The sequence below is a fragment of the Melanostigma gelatinosum genome (assembly GCF_949748355.1).
Source record: "Melanostigma gelatinosum genome assembly, chromosome: 2".
Classification (NCBI taxonomy): domain Eukaryota; kingdom Metazoa; phylum Chordata; class Actinopteri; order Perciformes; family Zoarcidae; genus Melanostigma; species Melanostigma gelatinosum.
In genome coordinates this window covers 1,445,764-1,469,408 of record NC_136635.1, presented here as the reverse complement: position 1 = coordinate 1,469,408, position 23,645 = coordinate 1,445,764, and the positions used below count along the sequence as shown (strand labels likewise).

The 23,645-nt window shown below is 42.3% G+C and overlaps 1 protein-coding gene across 1 annotated transcript in view; it reads left to right on the top strand.

Annotated features, from left to right (window-relative positions):
- Nucleotides 1-8,877: 8,877 nt before the first annotated feature.
- il16 (interleukin 16) overlaps nt 8,878-23,645 on the top strand; it is a 46,119-nt gene continuing 31,351 nt past the window's right edge. The window contains exons 1-3 of the mRNA XM_079295266.1: nt 8,878-8,994; nt 19,276-19,412; nt 20,692-20,809. Of these exons, the coding sequence (XP_079151392.1) occupies nt 8,932-8,994; nt 19,276-19,412; nt 20,692-20,809 (318 nt within the window). The 5' untranslated portion in view covers nt 8,878-8,931. The remainder of the gene's footprint in view (nt 8,995-19,275; nt 19,413-20,691; nt 20,810-23,645) is intronic.

Sequence of the window (23,645 nt, the reverse complement as noted above, 5' to 3'; positions counted from 1 at the left end):
CATGACACATCCGCCTACTTCCTGGGATGGGATGTATTTCATGTCTGCAGTGCACACCGCATGCTAACAGTGAAAGTGGCAGTAGGTATTTAATCAGCATAGAATTTACTAAAGTGATTCCCGGGGAGAATTTGGGTTTCATCGATACAGTTTTGCCCATTTAGAATAGAAAAGTACACAAAGACAAATTATAAGAAAATAGAAAAAATAAATGTGCAATATACTACAACAATAAATAACATATATGGAAATAAGAAATGTGTAAAATTATATAAACTACAATATAAAACAGTGTAAATAATAATAATGCGGAAGAACTGCAGATAACTTGTCAAACATGAATTAGCCATCCCGGTCAGTAAATGGCATCACTTGTGTGTCGGGGGATGGGCACAGCATGGACCTGCTTTGTGAGGACACCTGTTCTTATGAGGACCATCATATTTCTTCACACACTGGTCAAACAAGTTGGTTTCATGTTAGCTTTTAAGCATTGACTAGGCTCAGGCCTTACGTACACTATTCAAGGCAGGACATACTTTCATACATAATTTGTGGTATTTATTGAATATGAAGGAAGGTCTTGATAGATTTCTCTCATAAGTTGAAGGTATTTTTCTCAGGTTCTTTTGTCTCCGTGTATAGGATTCATCAGTGATCTTTTATGTTCCATCCTTCCTTGCTGGCTAGTAAGCAGAATTTCAGCCAGACAAATGGCCAGTGTTGTAGAACTTTGATTGCTGAATGTAAATGAATCGCTGCTGTTTTTATATTTTCTAAGAGTGTGCCTATTTTTGACTCATTCACAGGAATTCTGTGGTGAATCAAGTGATGCTTTGAATACACCTTGTGCAACTCCCTTCACACCAGTGAATGAGAACGTAAGTTGGAATGTATTCTTCTTTCACACACTGGCAAGACGTTACATGTGGGTGGCTGGGGGAAGACGGTAGTACCGGGCTGTTTTACCTGAACCATATATGTCTCCACTCTTTGGGTCAAACAGAAGCTGGTCGAATGTTTTAGAAAACTTGGTAAAGTAAAATGATGTCTGGTCACAGTGTCTTGTGAGGACAGCAGATAACTTGTCAAACATGAATTAGCCATCCCGGTCAGTAAATGGCATCACTTGTGTGTCGGGGGATGGGCACAGCATGGACCTGCTTTGTGAGGACACCTGTTCTTATGAGGACCATCATATTTCTTCACACACTGGTCAAACAAGTTGGTTTCATGTTAGCTTTTAAGCATTGACTAGGCTCAGGCCTTACGTACACAATTCAAGGCTGGACATACTTTCATTACTGTTACAACTACAACAAATGACTTGCATACATAATTTGTGCTATTTGAAGGAAGGTCTTGATAGATTGCTATCAGAGGTGTAACTTATTTTTCTCAGTTTTCTGTTGTCAGTGTGTATAAGACTGGAGTACTCTGTAGGCTAGCTGATCCACTGTAAATGTACACACCTTCATAACTGCAACGCCTCTGCCTTCACACAAGTCTTCCTCAAACTTCTCCAGAAGTTATATGACAACAGCATATATTTTCTCTGTACAATCTTAGGCACCTTGTAAAGAACCGTCTAATCCTGAACCCAAGAAAGGAGTTCCATTCTCGTCAGAAAAAGAAATGGTAAGTTCCTTTTTGTAATATCGCAGTCGCATGCTGTTTGGCTAGAATGGGGGGAAACAACACCTCCATGACACATCCGCCTACTTCCTGGGATGGGATGTATTTCATGTCTGCAGTGCACACCGCATGCTAACAGTGAAAGTGGCAGTAGGTATTTAATCAGAATAGAATTTACTAAAGTGATTCCCGGGGAGAATTTGGGTTTCATCTATACAGTTTTGCCCATTTAGAATAGAAAAGTACACAAAGACAAATTATAAGAAAATAGAAAAAAGAAATATGCAATATACTACAACAATAAATAACACATATGGAAATAAGAAATGTGTAAAATTATATAAACTACAATATAAAACAGTGTAAATAATAATAATGCGGAAGAACTGCAGATAACTTGTCAAACATGAATTAGCCATCCCGGTCAGTAAATGGCATCACTTGTGTGTCGGGGGATGGGCACAGCATGGACCTGCTTTGTGAGGACACCTGTTCTTATGAGGACCATCATATTTCTTCACACACTGGTCAAACAAGTTGGTTTCATGTTAGCTTTTAAGCATTGACTAGGCTCAGGCCTTACGTACACTATTCAAGGCAGGACATACTTTCATACATAATTTGTGGTATTTATTGAATATGAAGGAAGGTCTTGATAGATTTCTCTCATAAGTTGAAGGTATTTTTCTCAGGTTCTTTTGTCTCCGTGTATAGGATTCATCAGTGATCTTTTATGTTACATCCTTCCTTACTGGCTAGTAAGCAGAATTTCAGCCAGACAAATGGCCAGTGTTGTAGAACTTTGATTGCTGAATGTAAATGAATCGCTGCTGTTTTTATATTTTCTAAGAGTGTGCCTATTTTTGACTCATTCACAGGAATTCTGTGGTGAATCAAGTGATGCTTTGAATACACCTTGTGCAACTCCCTTCACACCAGTGAATGAGAACGTAAGTTAGAATGTATTCTTCTTTCACACACTGGCAAGACGTTACATGTGGGTGGCTGTGGGAAGACGGTAGTACCGGGCTGTTTTACCTGTACCATATATGTCTCCACTCTTTGGGTCAAACAGAAGCTGGTCGAATGTTTTAGAAAACTTGGTAAAGTAAAATGATGTCTGGTCACAGTGTCTTGTGAGGACAGCAGATAACTTGTCAAACATGAATTAGCCATCCCGGTCAGTAAATGGCATCACTTGTGTGTCGGGGGATGGGCACAGCATGGACCTGCTTTGTGAGGACACCTGTTCTTATGAGGACCATCATATTTCTTCACACACTGGTCAAACTTGTTGGTTTCATGTTAGCTTTTAAGCATTGACTAGGCTCAGGCCTTACGTACACAATTCAAGGCTGGACATACTTTCATTACTGTTACAACTACAACAAATGACTTGCATACATAATTTGCGCTATTTGAAGGAAGGTCTTGATAGATTTCTATCAGAGGTGTAACTTATTTTTCTCAGTTTTCTGTTGTCATTGTGTATAAGACTGGAGTACTCTGTAGGCTAGCTGATCCACTGTAAATGTACACACCTTCATAACTGCAACGCCTCTGCCTTCACACAAGTCTTCCTCAAACTTCTCCAGAAGTTATATGACAACAGCATATATTTTCTCTGTACAATCTTAGGCACCTTGTAAAGAACCGTCTAATCCTGAACCCAAGAAAGGAGTTCCATTCTCGTCAGAAAAAGAAATGGTAAGTTCCTTTTTGTAATATCGCAGTCGCATGCTGTTTGGCTAGAATGGGGGGAAACAACACCTCCATGACACATCCGCCTACTTCCTGGGATGGGATGTATTTCATGTCTGCAGTGCACACCGTATGCTAACAGTGAAAGTGGCAGTAGGTATTTAATCAGCATAGAATTTACTAAAGTGATTCCCGGGGAGAATTTGGGTTTCATCGATACAGTTTTGCCCATTTAGAATAGAAAAGTACACAAAGACAAATTATAAGAAAAAATAAATGTGCAATATACTACAACAATAAATAACATATATGGAAATAAGAAATGTGTAAAATTATATAAACTACAATATAAAACAGTGTAAATAATAATAATGCGGAAGAACTGCAGATAACTTGTCAAACATGAATTAACCATCCCGGTCAGTAAATAGCATCACTTGTGTGTCGGGGGATGGGCACAGCATGGACCTGCTTTGTGAGGACAAAAGTTCAGATTTCCTGATGCTTAGAAACTTCAAGTATTTGGATTGTTAAAATTGGAGTTATGGTATAGAAATCAAGTTGTTTTTTGTTGTTTTAGGGAGAAAAAAGAAGATTGATTTGACCCAGGATGAGGCCACCAACTCCGAAGGTAAATATAATAATGCTATGGATGGATTTCTTAATTATTATTTTTTTAGCAATTCAATGTATGTGGTCCTGTTGATGCTTAAGTGGGCCTGCATAAAGACTTATGGCTTTGTCTACTGTGATAGGTTCTTCTGTACCACTACTACATTGTACTGTTGTGCGGAGGAAAAGACGATGCGCCTCATTCTGCATTTTAGTTTTGGTTCTATTTCTAGAAAAACACATTGCCCTGGCAACCAATGCAGATAGTTCAAAGATGCCAGAACTCACAAGTCCGACCTGCACACTTGCAAAAATAACAGTGTAGAGAGTCAGTCCTAAAGAGAAAAGTTTTTGTACAATTTCGAATGTTTCAAATATATATTTTAAGTGTACTATGTTACAGCCTTAAGCAGGAGTTATGTAAAGTTTATTTACCGAATACTATCGGTACAGTGGTGACATAATGCTGTTTTTATACTCATTTTAATTGAACTTAAGTATATATAACTTTGATAAATAATATACTCGATAACCCACAAATGCTACATTTGAGTGCATCAAAAGTTATTCCAAGAATGTTGTAAATCTCGACTAAACTTATGATTGTCTTTATTATAATCTAATCAAGGAAAATATGTTCTTGTGATTGGCAGATGTCTGAAGAAGATCTTCCAAAAAGCCGTGGAGCAAGGTAGAAGTTTCATCTGTCATGAAACACTTTAGAATACACATTTCAAAGGACACCTTGCTACGAAGTTGAGTGTGAGCAATGTAAGAATGCTCAAGACCATGTTTTGAAAGACAGAACTGTTCAAAACATCCGAGATTTTGTGAGGAACAGGGGCCTGACTTACAAAAGGAATAATGTAACATGAATATCCATTAACCGTAGAGTTTAGTGCATCTGTTGCATTACTGCACCTGTTGCAGCACAGTTTGTAGCGCCGTTTACTGCGTCTGTTTCTGTTGCGGTGCCGGTTAATGGGGCAGTTTGCAGTGCGTTTAACTGCGTTGTTTGCAGTGTGTTTTACTGCGTTTGCATTGCACTGCGTCATTTGCAGTGCGTTTCGCTGCATCGTTTGCAGTGCGTTTCACTGTACACTGCACCGCTTGCAGTAAGTTTCACTGCGTTGTTTGCAGTGCGTTTCACTGCGCTGCTTGCAGTGCCAGTTACTGTGTCGCTTGCAGTGCGTTTCGCAGCAGTGCGTTTCTCTGTTTCGTCGCAGTGCGTTTTAAATGTAGCATTTTTCTTTTATTTACGACAGAAATCTTGTACATTCTCAATGTTTAAAGTCATTACATTACAATAAATGTATTTTCATTTAAAGGCATTCTGATCTAGCTTTTGATTTTATTTCCTCCATTACCCTGTTGCTGATACCATTTTATACTTATTCTAAACAAACAACAAACAAAAAAGTCGTCACAATTTTAAAGTAAAAGCAACCTTTCAGAATAAACATTGAATATATGCAATTCAAATGTTGTCCGTCTCTACCATTCTTATGCAAACGTCCATTTGAACTCAAGGATGAAATTATTAGATTTTGATGGTCAAAGGTCACTGACCAGACAAAAAGTCTTCATTTGCTAATTATGACAATATCACACGAATGAATACAAAAAATGTGCGTGTGAAATGTTAACATTTAAACCTACATAGATATAATTTGTAACATGACTGGTTGATGGATGCATACAACTGTGAAGAGGTAATTCTAGTTTAATGGGAGGGGTTTGTTTGAGTTTATGTGTGTGTATTAGGGGTATACAGTTCACGAAATTCTCATTTCAATACAATACAGTGGTGCCATGGTTAGGTTCGGTACATTTTCAATACAGCAAATAAGCAGAAATGCCTCGCTGGTGAGACTCGAGGGGGCGTGTCTGAAGAACATGGCTCTTCATCTCCCATTCAGTAGTGAGGTAATGTGTCGTTACAGTCAGGTAGCTTTGTGTAGTCCGTGACGTCCGGCCGTCTGTTGTTAGAGGAACAGCGGGAGCCTCGGACATTTGATTCTCTGTTTGGACTTTTGTTTTCTTTAACAAAGCAGGAATTATGGTCTGGCGAAATGGGCTCGTGAATGAGTAGTGTCACGGGGCTCAATAACATTAAGCATGTTGGTACAGTCTGGTGTTCCAGTCCAGATTAGGGTCTCGTATCTGCGGCTATAAATATAACAATCGCCGTGGCGATTGCTTTAGCCCTGTTTGAATCGGTAGGGAGTAGCTGCCTAAACACTGCGGGAAGATGTTGAAGTGGGTGTGCTGCTGTTGGTTTTACTGGTAAACTAGTTTAGCGTAGTGCGCCTCCCAGAACACATGTGCCTCACCAGAGTAGAATGTTGTTCTTCTGTGGTGGGCGTGTCAGACAGCACGTTGTCTGTTATGTCAGGTGGGTTGCCATATCTATCTATCTATCTATCTATCTATCTATAGGATGGTCCTCATAACTCAGGGTCTTGCCATGTTTGTGTGTGTATTGGTAATGTCCCACTGAACCAGGATGGTCCTCATAACTCAGGGTCTTGCCATGTTTGTGTGTGTGTGTGTGTATTGGTAATGTCCCACTGAACCAGGATGGTCCTCATAACTCAGGGTCTTGCCGTGTTTGTGTGTGTGTGTGTATTGGTAATGTCCCGCTGAACCAGGATGGTCCTCATAACTCAGGGTCTTGCCATGTTTGTGTGTGTGTGTGTATTGGTAATGTCCCGCTGAACCAGGATGGTCCTCATAACTCAGGGTCTTGCCATGTTTGTGTGTGTGTGTGTTGGTAATGTCCCTCTGAACCAGGATGGTCCTCATAACTCAGGGTCTTGCCATGTTTGTGTGTGTGTGTATTGGTAATGTCCCGCTAAACCAGGATGGTCCTCATAACTCAGGGTCTTGCCATGTTTGTGTGTGTGTGTATTGGTAATGTCCCGCTAAACCAGCAGGGTCTTCATAAGTCAGCGGCATGTTAGGATCCGCCCCGTCCCAACAGTCCTGTAGAATGTCAGGTCTTAATATCTCCAGATTCTTTGATGAGATATTAATTCTGAACAGTGAGGTTTGTTCCCTTTATCATAAGGACCAGTTTAATACTTATTATCACTGTCTAGGACTAAGGAAAAGGTGCGTCTCCATATACCAGGGTTTGAACTGGTATGGGTGAAAAGCCCTCATAAACCACCCGCGCCCGTATAGGTGTGTGTGTGTGTGTGTGTGTGTGTGTGTGTGTGTGCTTCTCTCAACACGTCTGAGCCTGATTAAGCTGAAATCATGAGGACTGAGGAAAACTTTGCCATTTTTTCAAAGCAGGGAAAGAAAAGCGTTTTTTATCTCCACCAGCCTCCTCAAATGCCTCAGCTGTTTCTCAGAACACTTACACACGGATGCAGTCAGACTGTCCTAACTCAGTTTTCTAATTGCCCTCCAGAGCGTCCCTCTCCATTAGGCTTCGGGCCGGCTGGGAGGAGTGTGATGGTTCCCGAGCTCCCGCCGCACACACATACACACACGCTGATGGCCATGCCTCAGAGATACTCCCACCAGAGGAGGAGAGCCAGCACAGCGGCTGCAAGGAGGATGGAAAGGAGACGCAAGCACCAGGAGGAACGCCGCAACAACCCAACCAGCAGCCACAAACACCGCTCCAAGAAACTGGCCATGCTCTCCAGGTACCAGCACCACTCAAAGGCTTACGACTAGGGATGCACAGGGAGCGAACAACAGTTAGGTTACCCTTTGTATTGGCAGAGTAACCTTCTTTCCAGGCTGGTGTCAATCTTTATGATGAAAAGAGATAGTTTTGTTATTTCTTTGTGAGCATTATATGTTCCTCCAGAACAAAAATACATTTACATACGACAAACGGCATGAATGCATTCCTACAGCAAACGTGTGATATTGTGGAATTCAGCGCAGCTGACACATTTCTTTTCAACACATTCTCACTGCCATCTCGTCAAACAGCGACCTTCAGCAGCCCTATGCTTCAAACTATGATGCTCTATAGAGCTAGCTTCAGTTTTGGCGTGCCAGTTTCCACTTGTTACATGCATACAGTTTATTATCAAAATAAACTTCCAAAGTAGGTTAACTTAGTCTTGAAGTTTACTTGGTTTGGATTGTGGTTTGGGTAAAAATAAGTCTGTTAGATACGTAAAATAAGTATGCTAGTACTTAACTAACGCTGCTTAGTTACATAACAGATACATACGTTACGTAACAAAACCAAGGTAAAATAAGTCAACATTGACTTAGTTTCACATGGGACATGAGCAGCTGCCTCCTGGGTGACAGCCTGTTTGACTTAACCATCCACCCAAAGGACTTTCCTGCTCTTTGTACTTCGTTAGTTGTTCTGAGTGTCTAATAATTACATGGATGGGTTTACATTGGAGTTAGCTGAGAGCCTGGTGCATCTCATACAGACACTAAAGGGTGCCTTGTTGGTATTTGACAAGTTGTGAGAATGGGTTGGCCTTTTTCCATCTAAGTGTCCTGTATCTGCGACAAGAGTAGAGTGAAAAAAAGGATTCACGGGGAGGTCAGGGTCACGTGCTGCATGTGAGTGATGGCTCGTGGCTGAATTACTCCAGTTGTATATTATTGCTATTAATTCAATCCAATTTTTTTTGTCCAGCCCAAGTTCACAAATCACAAATTTGCCTCAGTGGGCTTTGCAATCTGTACACATATGACATCCTCTGTCCCAGGACCCTCACATCGGAATATGACAGCCCCCCCCCCCCCCCCCCCCAAAAAACTATTTATGTCAGTTAATGCCGAAAATTGACGTTGTGACTTTCACTGACTCTGTCCAGGTCCCTGATCCTGTGTCACTCTAAAACTAATGATAACTGTCCAGAAGAGAGGCATGCTGTGTCAGATGGGCGCAGGACATGGGGCCCAGGCTGCAGAGATACAGGAAAGGGACACTGGAGGACAACCCAGCAATCAGCCCTGGAGAAGAGAGGAGGCACTGAGTCAGATGACGAGATGCATCATACCGCCACACTCAGGGAGAACAAAAAGAGCATAAGGAGGGCATTCAGCATCAAGGTACGGCAGCAGCTAGTGATCATTTGCTGATAAAAATAATCAAAGCATATTCTGCGACTGATGAACTTTCTCACCCATACTCTTCTCTAAACTGAGGAAGATCCTTGTTGTTGCCTGTGTTCATTGTAATTATTTGGCCATACTAGCAGCACTACTCTTGGGATGACAATAGACCGGTCAGTCTGGTCCAGACAGAAATAACTCTTGATTGGGCTGAAACATTGTACACCGATTCATGGTCCCGAGAGGATGAATTCTAAACAGCTGATATTATGACTGACAGCCTCAAACAATGACAGCAAGGAAATAATGAGAGAGCATGCGAGTGGAAAGAATGGCAGATGTATGAGAAATAAATGATAAGCCTAAGAGGATAGCCTAAGAGGATAGTCTTCCTAACTGAACCTACGCTAGAGCTCCATTAGTAGCAGTAGTAGCAGACGTAATGTAGGAAAGCAGTTGTAGCAGTAGAAGTAGTAGTAAAAGCAGTAGCAGCAGTTGCACTAGTGGTAGTAGGAGTTGTACTAGCAGTAGTAGAAAGCAGTAGTATTGTTTGAAAGCAGCTGAAAACTGTCCGACTTGACCACAGTTTTTTGTCAACGCCTCCTGCTGCTCATCTCGAACAAGCCTATTAGTAGTAGCAGTAGCACTTGTACTAGTAGTAGTAGTTGTAGCAGTAACAGTAGTAGCAGTTTTACTAGTAGTAGTAGTAGAAATGTTAGTAGCAGTAGTAGTAGAAGTAGCAGTAGTAGTGGCAGAAGCAGAAGTAGCAGATGTACTAGTAGTAGTAGTAGCAGTAGTAGCAGCAGAAGTAGCAGTTGTACTAACTAGTAGTCAGTGGTGTATAGTGTTAGATCCTGGGATACTTCTGGCCCGATACGGGGCTACTTACTGACTCAGCTCTCTATTAAAAGATTGTCGAGCTGGTGTTCTTGCGAGGGAACTCGCCTGGCTCTTCTAACTGCCGTTACTCCCGACGTCTACCCTGCTTCCTCCGGTCTGAGTGCACTCGGTCGAGGGGCCACCCTGACCCCGGGCGCTCCTACCAGTCGCGTCGGTTATGGCAGCTTCCCTCTTATGGATCCGTGCTCTTGGTAAATGCCAGGTTAGGTTTTAACGGCTAGGATTAATTCTTTCTAAAACCGTAAGGGCTTGTTAAGTGGATTCGGTCTCTAGGATAACCTTTCAGAACTCAGTTGTTAGACATACAATGGCTTTAACTTTTTACTGCCACGAGGAACTTTTTACTACTTGAGCAAATGAATGCACTTGAGAAATTTACTTTAAATGCAGATTAGATATTTATTGCAGGTTATATTTAGTTAGTTTGCAAGGGTTAAAGCTACAGCTCACATAAAATGTCACTACACTTGATTCGTTACGTTAATTTTCTTCTTCGATTATACTCATTAGTTTTAGATGCCGAGACGGCTCGGTTGGAGCTGGATGTCCAATGGTGCGATGAAAAGGTTCTTTTGGAGTTGTTAGGAGCGAAGGTCTGGCCAGACCCTCGGTCCTCCTGCTCTGCAGCAGAGTCCGTTCAACAGTCCTCAAAACTCAGTACAAAGTCTTTCTCGGGCTGCTGCGTCTTCGAGCAGGGGGGAGAGGTGATTCTCCGTCTTTCAATTTTTGTCCACGAACGGCGGTCTTCTTTCCGTGAACAGAGACAAAGTCCTCGGACGCGGCTGTCGAACGAGGTCCAGGGTTTCTCCATGGATGGCTCGGTAGGCGTCCCATCGTGAATTCCCAGTTTGCTGCCTGCAAACGTCTCCTTTTATGTCTCATTCGGGCTTTATCAGCCCCCTCCTGTTCAATACATGAGCTCATCCCCCCACCCTCTGGAAAGGGCGTTGGGTTCGAACATGTCCGTATAAGTCCAGGCTTCCTGCCTCTGACTCATCTCTTGCAACAGTCTTCTCCTAATTTCTGCAAGTCATCCTGACAAGCACTTTTCTTACATCGCAGCTCCGGTCACACAGAACATTTGTTAATCAGTTTTTACATTTGTTAAATCGGTTTGGTTAGTACACATTTGCTTATAAAATGATTATTGATCTCATCCTTCATCATTATTGTGCTTTGTGTCTTTTCTTCTCAACCATCATTATTTCCCCATCCCTTGAAGCCAACACCCTGCTTACTTCCTCTTTCTCCGTACTTTCTACACTCAGACTGCACTATACTCAGATACACATATTATTATCAGGTTTACATTTGTTAAATCACTCTATGTATTAAACATTCGTTACATATTGATTTAACATTTTGTTATATAATGATCATACACTTTATCTTTCGATTACACTTTAACTATTGATTTCTGAGTATATGCTTTATGCTTTTTATATCCTGACCTTCCCCTGATCGTGTATGCATGTTTTCGAGGCAGCTCTGTGGGCCCAACTTTTCTTGACAATAGTAACGAAGTAGAAATACTTCGTTACTGTACTTAAGTCGTTTTTTTGGGTATCTGTACTTTACTTTACTACTTATATTTCTGTTGACTTTTACTTTTACTTCACTACATTTTGCAAAGAAAACTGATACTTTTACTCCGATACATTTCCCCTGAAACCTTCATTACTCGCTACAAAATCAAATCTATCTTTAGAAACAAAATGAATCATGAGAGCAGCGTCGGGGACTGTGGTGGAAGACAGACTGCAAGCAAGCAGGTTTGGTGAATCAGTGGTCCTAGCAGCAAGTTAAATCATTGGTTAATCACGTTAATGCACAATTGAAAACAAGTGCTCTCAAAGCTGCGGTGTTTTGATTCCCAGTGATGCCCAGGATGCTACAGCTAGCGGGCGACTACCTGAGTATAATTCCACTCTACGATGACTGATTTCATGATGGAAGCAGAAATGGAAGCACCTGCTACTCCCGCAACAAACGACGGTGGTGACGAAGACCAACACCAGTGGATCGCTAGCGAGTTAGTGAGCTGAGGAAGTGTTGACAGTTGTGCAGCACTAGTTGGCTAACGTTAGCTGTAGCTATATACACGGATTGACAGGAGCCGCGAGAGCGCAGCATTCGGGGAATTCTTTGCAGCTGTGTGCAAGCTGTCTGTGACGCTGAACACACCTCTACCTGCCTCAGCGGCCTGTGAAAGGCTATTTAGCATCGCGGGACGAGTCTTCAGCCCAAGAAGAGCGAGACTGAATTCTCCCAATTTTGAAAACAAACTTCTTTTGAAGATGAACAGGACATTTTTCAGTTTCAAGTAATGACTGTGTTACTGCTTTAGTATTGATCATGTTTTGATATTTGAGTCATGTTGTGGATGATCAGATGGAGTTATGATGGTAGCAGTCGCCCAATTGCAGATTCAGCTTGAGCAAAACCTTTGTCTATTGTGTTCAAATCAGGCCCATAGGAGTTTACAAGGCAGGTTTCCTTTCTCTAAACACTGACCTGATGCATCAAGTGGATATTTTTTGCTGAACACAATATTATGCATTTGCCCTCTACATCCTCCAGTCTAATGAGCATACTTATAAACGCACTGTTACAACTCCTTCATAGTGTCATATTGCTTTTCGGAGAATTATGATGATAAGTTCATAGTAGATGCAAAAGTATAGTTATGTACAATATATTATGTTGAACATTGTTGCTCCTGAATGGATCACAGCAACCCAATTATGTTCAACACAGCTCCATGTCCTTGGTCATGGTGCCACAGCACTTAAAAGAATAAACTTCATCATTCTCAAAATTCTGACCCTTTGCTTTTTTATTAACAGCATTTACTTGTACTTTTACTTTCAATGAACAGGTTATGATGTTCATTTAATGTTCAGGTTGTGATGTACATTTAATATCAGAAAATTATTTTTGATACTTAAGTACTTTTGTACTTAAGTACAATAAATATCAGATACTTTAAGACTTTTACTCAAGTAGTATTCTAAGAGGTGACTTTTTACTTTTACTTGAGTAGTTTTCCAGTAAGGTATCTTTACTTTTACTCAAGTATGGCTTTTGAGTACTTTATACACCACTGCTAGTAGCAGTAGCAATGTTAGTAGCATTTTGTAGTTGCCCAGCAAAGGGTAATTCATATTGTCTAATGACCTGAAACATCTACACCAATTGTCATTTGTGACAGAATAATATGTACAAATGAGTTTGTTGTTTGTCTGTGCCGAGCCTGACCACACAGTAGTGTACTGCTGTGCTATGTGTTGGTGGTTCGGTAGGTTGAGAGCTGTGACTGACCTGAATGTCAAACAGTCAGACAAAGACAGGGTTTGTTTTACCGTGCTGTTCATACAACATATATCAGTCCTGAGCTCATACTAACATTCAGTTATTTAATTTAGTGTAATTATGTTTCCAATAAATTGTTTGTAAGCAGATTTATGAAATATAAAAATAAACAGGCAGTCCACTCCTAGACAATTATCTTTTTACTGCAGTATAGATCTAGCGCACCCATTTTCATTCGGCGGTGTACTTTAAAGAGTACTCCACTGATTCACTGATAGCATTGTAGAACTCTCAATGGAAAGTTTAAGAATTTGTTTTCAAAGTATCAAAATCGATGCAGGACAATTAGAGATATCATCTTTGTTAATCCACGCATTGAAGAAGATATAGATTACATCTTTTTTTAACACCAGTAAACCTGATACATCAGGGCGTTACTTTGCTGCTTCCCACCTAAGATCAGTTTAGTGAATGGATAAGTATAAGTATATATAAGTAATAAGTATATTAAATGAGTCTGTTTTGATAAAATCAACTGTCTTTATTGTATATGACTCGTCGGTTTTGTCAACATAAATAAAGTGATGGCGTCTTGACTGATTTTACTTTACAGCGCTCTCGGAATTGAAAATGTTTGGATCACATGAGTTGGAAACAATCCTACACAGCCACCACTGAAATCTAATTCTACACATAGTACAAAGTAGAATATTAGAGTAGACAGGCCGCCATTGTAAATAAGAATTTATTCGTAATGACTCGCCTGGTTTTCTTTTTCTTGCAGAGCTGCATCGAGGGGATGCTGGCGTGTTTTTCGCCGCTCTTCATGCCGACACTTAATTCTCGTTTCCTACCACTCTCTGCCGTTAATCTATTCAATCCTGAACACAGTCTGAAGATTGTCCTGCCCTGGTTTTTGTGTTTCTACCATTTCCACTGCTCAGCTGATTACCTTTGGCTGGTGTTCGGCTCCTAGCCTCTGCCGACCTACCACTAGCATACAAGCTATCCGACGCCGCTCTTAGCTCTTAGCAAAACAAGCTATCCGACGTGCTCTGCCATCCGTGGAATCCCCGCTCCGGAACACTCCGACTGGGCTCTTCTCTGCCACACTGCCAGGAACTTCCACGAACCCTCCCTCAGTCCTGCCAACGCGACTTCGCTGCTTTCCATCGCCGCTGCTGAAGGTCGAGGTCCGGTGTCTACCAGGCTAATGGTGCCGGCTGCTAGCTGGCTCTCTGTTCTCTTCATGGTGCTACAATACTCTCCGCTGGAACTCCTAAACTTTTCCAGCCACACCATCCCTGACTGCCTCGCAGTTATCAAGTCTCTCGGACTACTGCGTCGTGCCCGCTACATACACCGGGCATCCCGACGCATGTTTTTCTACTCCAAAACTCCTATTCCCGCAGTTGTATCCGACAGTCGGTCCGTCGCACTGCGATGTCGTCATCACAACAATCGACATCATCCGACCAATCCTCACGTTCGCTCTATCTACCTGAGGTCCCTGGTCTGTGCTGACAGTGTGCTGGTTTCTCCCTCCTCGTCCTCCCCAGCATCTACGAACAACACTGCAACGTTTATGCTGCTGAATACTCGCTCCCTCAACAACAAAGCATTACTCATTCACGACATTATCACTGACAGAAGCATTGACATTCTATGCCTAACAGAGACATGGCAAAATCAGCAGGACTTCGTGACACTCAACCAAGCCACACCCCCAGGCTATGTATACATCCAGAAGCCCCGCTTCCTGGGTCGTGGCGGTGGACTGGCTGTTATCCACCGAGCCGGCATCCTGGTCAAAGAGCTCCCAGTACCTACAACCTCCTCATTCGAGTGTGTTGTCTTCAAACTGGCTGGGTCTGCTCCGCTCCTGGTCGCCCTCATCTACCGCCCACCTAAAGCCTCCACTACCTTCCTGTCTGAGCTTTCTGAGTTGCTCACCTCTCTCTTCTCCATGTCTCCATCAATTTTCCTGCTTGGCGATTTCAACATTCATGTGGACTCCAGCAACTGCAAGTTTGCTACTGAATTCCTGTCACTCCTGGACTGTTTCAGCATCAAGCAACATGTCAAGGGTCCCACCCACAACAAAGGCCACACACTGGACCTGGTGTGCTCTACCGGCCCACCACCCCCCGACCTACAGCGTCTGGACCTGGCTGTATCTGACCATCACGCCATCCTCTTCACTGTTCCTGTCTCCCTGCCCAGGCATCATCCTAAACGCACTATCATGTTTAGGAACATCAAGACCGTGAGTGCACCAGCCCTATCCAACCTGATAGCTACCCACATGGCCTCGGCTCCCTCCGACTCCACCGTGGACGGCCTGGTAGCCCACTACAACGCTGCCTTATCCCTCAGTCTCAACTCTCTCGCCCCCATCAAAACCGGACTGTTTCCTTCACCCGCCCTGCCCCCTGGTTCACTTCCGAACTCATGAAGGCCTCTGGTCGCCAGCTGGAGAGGCTTTCTAAAAAAACTGGCCTCACGGTCCACCTCCTGGCCTTTCGTGACCATGTGGAAACCTACAAGGAAGCTCTCTCTCAGGCCAAAACAGTATACTACTCTCGTTTGATCGGTGCCCAGCAAAGCAACCCTCGATCATTGTTCTCCACCATCAACCGCCTACTCCGCCCCATTGACGCCCCCATCCCTCTGGTGCTCCCGATCTCTGCTCCAAATTCCTCGACTTCTTCCAGGCGAAAGTCGACTCCATCCACCAGCAGCTCCTGACACCAGCCCCTCCCCCTCCACCCGCACTTCAGCCACCTGGCAACGCCCCCTCAGCGCCGCACCTCTCCCTTTGTGACCTCTCCTCCTTCTCCCCTGTGGATGCTCCCCAACTGGCCAAGTTGGTCAGCTCGGCCAAGACGTCCACCTGCTCCCTGGACCCCATGCCTACAGCCCTGGTCAAGGACTGCTTACCCACCCTCTGCCCCTACATGGTGGACATCATCAACGCTTCTTTGGCATCTGGTATTGTCCCTACCAGCTTCAAAACTGCCTCAGTCACCCCCATCCTCAAAAAGCCTGGCCTGGACATTGATGACCTCCACAACCACCGGCCGATCTCCAACCTCCCCTTCCTCAGTAAGACTCTGGAAAGAGTAGTCGCCGGCCAACTCCATCTCCACATGTCCAACCATGAGCTCTATGAGCCCCTCCAATCCGGCTTCAGACTCCAGCACGGAGACCGCCCTCATTAAGATCATCAACGATCTCCTCATTGCTGCTGACTCTGGCCGCCTCAGCATCCTCATCCTCCTGGACCTCTCTGCAGCATTTGACACTGTCTCCCATACCATCCTCCTCAACCGCCTATCTGACCTTCTAGGGGTCACTGGCACCGCCCTCTCCTGGTTTTCATCCTACCTCCATAACAGGGAACAGTTTGTTTCCATCAACGGCTCTATTTCCCCCCTAGCCCCAGTCAATCATGGCGTGCCCCAAGGCTCTGTGCTTGGCCCCCTCCTCTTCACCATCTACATGCTCCCCCTCGGCAAGATCATCCGCCATCACGGACTGAACTTCCACTGCTATGCTGATGACACTCAAATCTATCTCAGTACTACTCCAGCCTCCCAGTTCCCCCCTCAGTCCCTTGTCAACTGCCTGCACGAAATAAAAACCTGGATGTCATCAAATCTCCTCAAACTCAACACCAAGAAGACAGAGCTCATGGTTGTGGCACCCAAGGCGCTGCTCCGGAAGGTTGGTGACTTCATCCTCGAGGTTGACGGCTGCTCCATCTCCCCATCTCCTGAAGTCCGCAACCTGGGTGTCATCCTGGACTCCACCCTTTCCTTTGAGTCCCACATCAAGTCCGTCACCAAAACTGCCTTTTTCCATCTCCGGAACATTGCCAGACTCCGACCGTCACTCTCGGAGTCTGTTGCTGAAACCCTGGTCCATGCATTTGTCACCTCCCGCTTGGACTACTGCAATGGTGTCCTGTTCGGGGTACCCAACAAAACCCCGGACAGGCTCCAGTATGTACAAAACTCTGCCGCCAGGGTTCTCACGCACACAAAGCCCTGGCAGCACATCACCCCCACCCTCATCAACCTCCACTGGCTCCCGGTCAAGTCCCGCATCTCATACAAGATCCTCCTCCTCACCTACAAGTCCCTCCATGCCCATGCCCCCCAGTACCTATCGGACCTCCTCCGCCCACATGCCCCTCCCCGGAACCTGCGGTCTTCAGACTCTGGCCTGCTTGCCACCACCCGCACCAAACTGCGAACCTTCGGGGACAGAGCTTTCAGTGTGGCAGCCCCCACCCTCTGGAACTCTCTCCCTGCGGTGATCCGCAACATCTCCACTCTGGACGCCTTCAAAAGGGCCCTCAAGTCCCATCTGTTCGCCAAGGCTTTCGGCCCCTAGTTTACTTGTTCTGTTTTTCTGACTGTTTGTCTAAACTGTTTTTGTCTAAACTGTTACTCTTGTAAAGCGGCCTTGGGTCCCCTGAAAGGCGCTATATAAATTAAAGTTATTATTATTATTAAATAAAGCTTAAGTAAAATAAAATTACCGGTAGACACTGTGCACAAATGTCTTTCAACAGAATATGACCTACTAAGGAGCCACTATTTTTAGGTGAGGACTAGAAACTATATATTTTGAAATACTTCCATATAAAGACTTTTGTATAAATTATCCAGTAAGTGTGTTAATAAGATTTTAGTTATACATGTGAAACTCTTATATAGCCAACCTCAGAGCAGACAAATCCTGACCCTCCCCCTGTAATCATTGGTGCCCCTGTGAGGGGGGCCCTGACCCAGGTTGGGAACCACTGCCCTGCAGCATGTCAACTTGTTGGGCCTTTATTCCAAAGTTAACAATGGTTGTGCCAGCAGACAAAGTCACACAGCTGAAGAGCATACTGTCCTAAGTATGGGAATAAATGAGCCATGCTGACCTCCTGGCCATGTTGGAAGTGTAATTAGTCATTCTTGCTTGTGTGGTTATTTAAAGACAATGCACTCCAAAGGAACCTTGGAACAATGTTATAGTAACGTATGTTTTCTATTACTATTAACAAGAACAACATCTATACAGATGTAAAGGAGCATTACATACACATCTGTTTCATTGATTTTCTATATTGCTTGCAATTTTTAAATGAGGTAGCTAAAAGTTATAAAGAGACTTTATATTTCCAGATTGGACACATATTGTTAAATTCATTGTGTTATCTACATTTGCTCATTCAGTCTCGAGATAGTAATTTACTTAATTCAATTCAACGTTTGTATTTATATCAAGCAATCTCGTATTGAAATTCACGATTGTTGTGCATGTCCTCTCAAGAAGCTGTGGGTTTTGGACTTAGTGTTATGGTTTGCTTATGATAATGAATTGTATCAATGAATTACAATAATAAACAAATTGAAGTGACTGCCTGCTACTTCAAAAAAAAAAAAAAAGTTAACAAGTTAGCAACTCTGCATCCAACATTGGCATGCTAACATGCTCACAATGACATTGTTCACATGTTGGACTCAATCCTGGGCTGCTAAACAACCCTGACATGGAGCAGTGCCCCTCTGGGGCTAATTCTTAAACATCAATCATTCTTAATCACCTACCAGACAGAAACTATACCAGAGCCATGTCCATTTGAAACCACCTCCTTAACACTCCAACAGAAGTGTATGAATGAAGTCTCTTTAAATCGAGCCATGTTGTCATACAGAGATTCATTTCAAGAACTCATTCATGCTCATCATTTATTGGATTACTTTGTTTCACATGATTACATGTTCACATTTGTGATTGCTCCATTTTTGAAGTAATTGACATAAAGGAAATACATTTAAGAATCACAGCCATTCTGTCTGTATTTAATATTTAATAATCTGGTCACAGACTGTACTATCCCCTTAAGAGCCATTGAATCATACATGGCCCATGCAAGTAAAACCTTTCTCCTGATTTCTCCTGCTGTCACTCAGCCAGATGGTTGATATGCTCCTGAAGCTGGCTGTATAGAGGTTCCCTTATGCTTGTTCACTGTGTATCTGTGTGTATATGTGTGTGTGGCTGTAGGAGAGTAGTGTCTGGAGGATGTGTGTAGCCACAGGGCCCGCTGAGGACGTGTGTGGACCACAAATTGCTCATAACAGCGTCCGGACAGAGGAAAAATACTCTAATGTGGAGCCAGGAAATGCAGGGAACCTACACAGGTAAAAAAAAAAAACAGTACCACAACTCTAAGTGCTGGAAAATAATGGTGAAATCTGAATTTGTGTAAATATACAAAAATACATGTGTCTTATCGGGATAAATGATAAAGTGTAGCAGGAAAGAAAATAATCCAATCATCACTAAGAGCAATGATTGACATTTCCTCCTGTGTCTGGATATCCTACGTAGATCAGGAGAAATGCTTTCACATAGAGAACACTGTGCACTCAGACCTCATCTAAAAGGTTTAGAGGGCTCTGTGTAAATGAGATCTATACAGTTTGTCTCCTCTGAGAAGGAAACAGAGTAGTTACGTGATGGACAGGGTACAGGTGAACCAGCATCTGCAATGGAACTGATCACTTTCTGTCCAGGCGTCACAAACCTGAAAACAGGCCGAAGGGGGGGAGGGGCTGTCTGAATGCACCAGCTATCGGTGTGACGATGAGAAGCCTCTGGGGCCGAGGGGCTGTATTTCTGGGATTCTGGTGTAGCCAGCAGATATCCAGGCCAAGACCTCCTTTTCTGTGTTCTGATCATTGTTTACAGTCAGGTTAGTAACTTGAGACACAAGACAGGAGTTGCAATCAACCAAAGCCTCTTCCAATGTGTTTAGTCAATACTACTCAGAGAACAAACAGAAACCAGAGCGCTTCTGATACCAAAATCCAGTCCTGTTGCCTTTGGTCTATTTATAGAGATTACTGAAACACTGGTATTCTACTGAAATACTGAAACCTGCTTTCACACAGCCAAACTTAAAGGTGCCATTGGGAGCTTTCATGTAAACAAAGCAAATTTATATTCACTTTCAAGGTTACCAAAACGCACTAAGTGTATCCTTGAGGTCTAATAAATGTGTTGAGTGCATTTGCTTCCTCAAATAGTAGTTGTAAGGCAGATTTTTTGAAATATTCAATTTTGTGCATTATATAAACTCTTTGTTGGCGCGTTGCTGCGTTTCTTTTCATATTATGTGTTGTGTTGCCCGTGTACATGCATGTGTTGTAAACCCAAACACTGGTAAAAACCTGGTTCCATAGCAGTACAAGTGGTGATTTCAATCTGATAAATCATTAAAAAGACCTTCAGTAATGTGGGCTTTAGTGTTCCACCAAAAGTAAATGTGCAAATATATTAGATTTTTACATAGTTTTGGCATGAATAGGGACTTGTAAATCCCATTTTACTCTAACTGTAATAGTTATAAAGTTATATCATGTATATCTGAATGAGCCATGCAGTAAGGTTTGACCGTCCGGTATGTTTTCTCTCCAGCGGCTGCAGCTTCATGAGCTCAGACAAGCTGGCACCCTTTAACGGACAGTTTCTAGACGGCAGTACTTGGATGGCAGGGGAGAGGATGAGGAGCATTCACATTAAAGCCTACAGTGAGGTAACAGCAGCTGACACATCAAATGGTTCCTCTTTTTCTGATTCTTTAAGAGAACACGGTGTCTTCTGTCCAATAAAGCAGAATACTGCTGTACAATGACAGCTCATCAGCAGACACAGTGCGCTGTGTACCATTGCCCTGTTGATGCAAATAGATACATGTTGTGTGTAAACTATAAATGTGTGACATGTTGGTTCATGTATCTTGAATTCCACTATGTCAGAGTGCAACTTCTACTTCCTCATATCATCAACTTAATTTTGGGGCACATGATTTGCTCCATTATTATCAATATTGTGTATTATGAGCAATTTTCCAAATTAATAAAGATCCAAAAAGGTGAATAACCAGCATGATGCGAAGGTTAATAGTCTTATGTTGACATAAAGACATGAATAAGTTTCACTGTCCTGAGTACTCATAAATTGAATGAATTTAAATATATGATAAAAAATTAAAATGAATGTCTCAATGAGCAGATGCATGCCTACATGGCAGAGCACCCTGAGACTACATGTTTCTCATGCTGCAACCTCCAAGTCTTCCCACACACACTCAGACACAAGGCTCTGTGGAGCTCAGTCAGAACAAAAAACACAAACACAAAAGGAATGTAAAGAATTTCATGGATTTCTGTAATAACAGACAAGGAATTTGCTACATTCTGACATCATTGACAGGAACAGCAAAGTTTGGACATCTCTTCAGCCAGTCATGGAAAGTTGATGAAACGTTTTGTGATTTCATATCAATCTTTAAAATGTTGTTGTGAGAAAATAAATGTATTCTTTATGTTATATCTTTAATATATGAAGAGTAATAGCTTTACACCTGGAACGAGGAGTCACTTTGGACCAGAGGTGTTGTACTGAGCTGAACATGCTGTGTTTCATCGCTCCTCAGGAGCCACAGAGGCAGTAGCCTATGCAACGAGGTTTTAATATTGTTGTCGCTGTGGGAGCTTTCCTGCTTGGTAGTTATGTCATCATCATGCTGCCAAATCTACTTGAGTCACTTTTAGGAGGCTGGAAAAAGTTGAAGGAGAAATGGAGAAAAGGAGCAGTAGGAAAGAATGTCTAATATGTGACGACTGGGCTCAGCTGATTCTGTTTTCAATACTGTCTCTGTTTGATTTAGATTTTTTGATAATGGCTCCCTTCAGTAATGCAACGCCCCCTTTCACGTGGTTCCAAAGACTAGTTCATGATAATCCAGATGACAAATAGACTGTGTTGCCACGGATAGATGGACCTTTAAAGTTTGGGGATTTAAAAATGTCAGTTAAACAACTCCATCCGTATAAAGTGTGCTAACATGAACCACCATGCAGTAAGCTACTGGTTATACAGGACAAGTAGGTATGTAGCAGTAAACGCTCTGACTGTATAGAACTGCACTGTTTTGCTGCTTATGAATTAAACTACACTACACTGTACTCTATTACCGAAACTATATTATACTACTCCATCCTATACTGTACTATACTACTGGTTACTACACTGTACTCTACTACCTAAACTATATTATACTACTCCATCATATACTGTACTATACTACTGGTTACTACACTGTACTCTATTACCGAAACTATATTATACTACTCCATCCTATACTGTACTATACTACTGGTTACTACACTGTACTCTACTACCTAAACTATATTATACTACTCCATCCTATACTGTACTATACTACTGGTTACTACACTTTACTCTACTACCTAAACTATATTATACTACTCCATTATATACTGTACTATACTACTGGTTACTACACTTTACTCTACTACCTAAACTATATTATACTACTCCATCCTATACTGTACTATACTACTGGTTACTACACTGTACTCTACTACCTAAACTATATTATACTACTCCATCCTATACTGTACTATACTACTGGTTACTACACTGTACTCTACTACCTAAACTATATTATACTACTCCATCCTATACTGTACTATACTACTGGTTACTACACTGTACTCTACTACCTAAACTATATTATACTACTCCATCCTATACTGTACTATACTACTGGTTACTACACTTTACTCTACTACCTAAACTATATTATACTACTCCATCATATACTGTACTATACTACTGGTTACTACATTGTACTCTACTACCTAAACTATATTATACTACTCCATTCTATACTGTACTATACTACTGGTTACTACACTGTACTCTACTACCTAACCTATATTATACTACTCCATTCTATACTGTACTATACTACTGGTTACTACACTGTACTCTACTACCTAACCTATATTATACTACTCCATTCTATACTGTACTATACTACTGGTTACTACACTGTACTCTACTACCTAAACTATATTATACTACTCCATTATATACTGTACTATACTACTGGTTACTACACTGTACTCTACTACCTAAACTATATTATACTACTCCATTATATACTGTACTGTAAAATGTATACTACATTTTACATGTGAGCAAGTACCGTAAAGGCTGAAAGAGCTGCGCAGGTTAAAATAGAGGCGCTCCGTCAAAATTGAATACATCTCAATTATCTATCGGTTTTAGGTCCTGGGTCCGGATACAACAGCGTCTGGGTCCGGATCCTATTGGCGACCCCTGACATAGACCTTTGCATGCCTGGTCTCTACTCTACCTTTACTTTGCTCTACTTTACGATACTAGTATACTACTTCTATCAGTAGTACTTCTGCTATATGATACTATCCCGATTTATATTATATCATACTAAACTACCATATACTGCACAACTCTATACTGTACTTCCTAATATTATATAAAATTTCAATTTACTCTACTTCACTATACTACTATAA